The 2,500-nt window shown below is 46.1% G+C and overlaps 1 protein-coding gene across 1 annotated transcript in view; it reads right to left on the reverse strand.

Annotated features, from left to right (window-relative positions):
- LOC147471577 (uncharacterized) overlaps positions 1-2,058 on the reverse strand; it is a 3,120-nt gene extending 1,062 nt beyond the window's left edge. Inside the window, 3 exon segments of the mRNA XM_086538213.1 lie at positions 1-1,224; positions 1,381-1,585; positions 1,985-2,058. The exon segment at positions 1-1,224 is cut by the window's left edge and continues 228 nt beyond it. Of these exon segments, the coding sequence (XP_086394339.1) occupies positions 1-1,224; positions 1,381-1,585; positions 1,985-2,058 (1,503 nt within the window).
- Between the last annotated feature and the right edge of the window lie 442 nt (positions 2,059-2,500).

Here is a 2,500-nt window from a genome sequence, read left to right on the forward strand (position 1 = left end):
TATGCCGAGTCCCCCAAGCCTTGGCGGAAGTTCGAGTATGGCTCTCTCGTTGGCAGTGGGATTTCTTCCACCTGATAGTGCTGGGATCAGGTGCTTTACAATTGCTTCCTCAAGTGGTGAAAGTAAAGGCTCGATGTTAGGTATAGTTCGCATTAAGAAGTTCCACTTGTGTTTGATACCGAAGGTGAAGGCGGTATATGCCGAGTGCGGTTCCTTCTTTGCGATTTCTGCCAGCTCTATCACTTCCCTTCTACATTCATCCACTTGCCTTGTTATGTATTCTTCCCTGGCTGCTGTTGTGCCAAGAACTGTCCCAAGGTGTTTTTCACCGCCGGCCTTTATGATCACGTTTGTTTCTCGGAAGGCTTCTCTGGCTTGTCCGAGATATTCCGGTTTTACAATTAAAACCGATTTGGCGGCGTTCGGAAAATATCCTTGTGGAGGGCCATGTGTCTCAATGAGATTCCACCACTTCCTTATGTTCTCAATTTTCCCTGCTCCGGTCAGGTCGTCGGCATAAGCAACTTGCTTTATATTTGTTGTTGTGTGGTCAATTATTGTTTGTAGCCTGAGGAGACCGATGGCGTACATCGCCATGGCAATTGAGTCACCTTGTGTTGTGCCCTCGGCTGAAGCTATCATCTCATAGGTATTTGTTCTATTGTCGACTATGTGGAGCTCTGCTGGGTTGTTGTAGGTGTTCTTAATGTATTGTGCGAGGCTTGGGCATTTGACCTCTATATTGTGGATTGTTGCCTTCCGGTTGATGTTGTTGAAGGCATTTGTAGCATCCACCATGAGTACGGCCTGACAATCCGGCTCTTCATAGATGTTTCTCATGGCGTGGATTGCTGCCTCACACCCTGCCTGTTGACCTGCACACACCTGTAAATTTCCCACGGCTTGTCTAACGTCGTCTCCGACAACGTTCATGATTGCCTTGCCGATGATTCGTCGCAAGACTTCTCCAATGCCAATGGGGCGGCATCCGGGCTTCTTGTCGAGGGCAATTAAACGACAAGCTGTGAAGGCATCCAGGTTGTTGCAGTTTTCTGTTGCAAGTTTTCTAGCAAGAGATGCAATGGCTTTGCAAAGGTCATTTGCAGCTGTCCCAAACTTGCTGCTGCTCAGGATGGTTTTCCATGCCTTTGCGTCGAGTCCAGAAGGTCCAGCTGCACCATGTGTGTGCAATGCATGTGTTCTTATCTTTTCGCCGGTAATTCGCTAAAAGATCTCCGGAGGTGGGGGATTATACTCTCCACGAAACATCGTTCCCGCCGCCGCTTCCTTTGCAGGCGGGTGCTTTTCATTGAGCAAGCGACGGGTGTTTTCATTTAAGGGTAATGTCCCAGTTGTTTCATTTGATGTTAGGACCCTTACTGCCTTTGTCACTTTGCCTTGTTTCATTAGACTGGCAAATTTCCTTGATTTGTCCATCTCTTTTCTTGTTGCAATTGTTTTTCTCTGTCTTTCCTGTAGGTTTTTTGCCTCTTTCAGGAGTCCAGTAACATCTCCTACTTTCCATCGCTCCATCCTCCTTTTCATAGCCTTTACATCATCTGCGGTCTTGGATTTTGTATGTGTTCTTTGGCATATGAGATGAGGTAGAATAGCGATTGTTTTTAGAGCAATCGGTTGGAGGAAGCTGCCGTTTGTGTACTCTTTAATTAAGAATTCGACTTCCTTAATTAAGTCTTTCGTTGCGTTGCATCTTGGAATGTCGAATAGATTGCTTGGGGAGAAAGTAACTATTTTCTTGTATATGTTTTCCGTTAGCAATGTTGCATCTTCAATTGACATATTTCGCCAGTATCGGGTCAGAGAAGAGTTTCCTTCCACCTGAGTGATTACCGGTTGTTGAGATTCGTGCCCTGTATTATTCATTTGAGATCCTACTATGCTATCTGTCTCTGCTTCTGTTCGCACTCTGGCTGGTTGGGATCTGTTTTGGCATTGTTGCCCAGCTCTGCACGATGTGCAATACCTTCCACTTCTTGTGCATATGCAATTGGAGCAGTTTCGTGTAGTACAAGCACAGCAATGGGCTACAGTGGCCATTTTTGATAATTGGTTGAGGTGAGCGATGCTGCAATTAGGCGCTCTAGGGGGGGAGGGGGGGAGATAACTCGGCTGTTCGGTGTTTTAGGAGGGGGTGTATGGCATACTCTGGGAGGCTGGACGGTGTTATTTCACCCAAGGCTGAGTTCTCCTTGCAGATTCCCCGAGAGCTGTTACATACACCAAGTGAGAGAAGTGGGAGAGAAAAAATAAACAAACAAAGAGACAGAGGAAAAGGGTTGACAATGGTCAAGGCGTTGATAACCGCGGTCAGGTCCTTATCGGTGATTCCTCAAACGTCCGCTCGCGCACGCGCTAGTTCAAATCAGGGCGTGTGTCTCTAATACTATATTTTCAGTAGTATTTAGTGTGTAGAGAGAGATTATAAGGTATAAACCTTATTTAGCTATAGTGCGTATGTTTATACACCAGCTATTAAAAA

The sequence above is a fragment of the Penaeus japonicus genome, unplaced genomic scaffold, assembly GCF_977035675.1.
Source record: "Penaeus japonicus unplaced genomic scaffold, GWHDUDI00000001_assembly GWHDUDI00000007, whole genome shotgun sequence".
In the NCBI taxonomy this organism is placed as follows: Eukaryota; Metazoa; Arthropoda; class Malacostraca; order Decapoda; family Penaeidae; genus Penaeus; species Penaeus japonicus.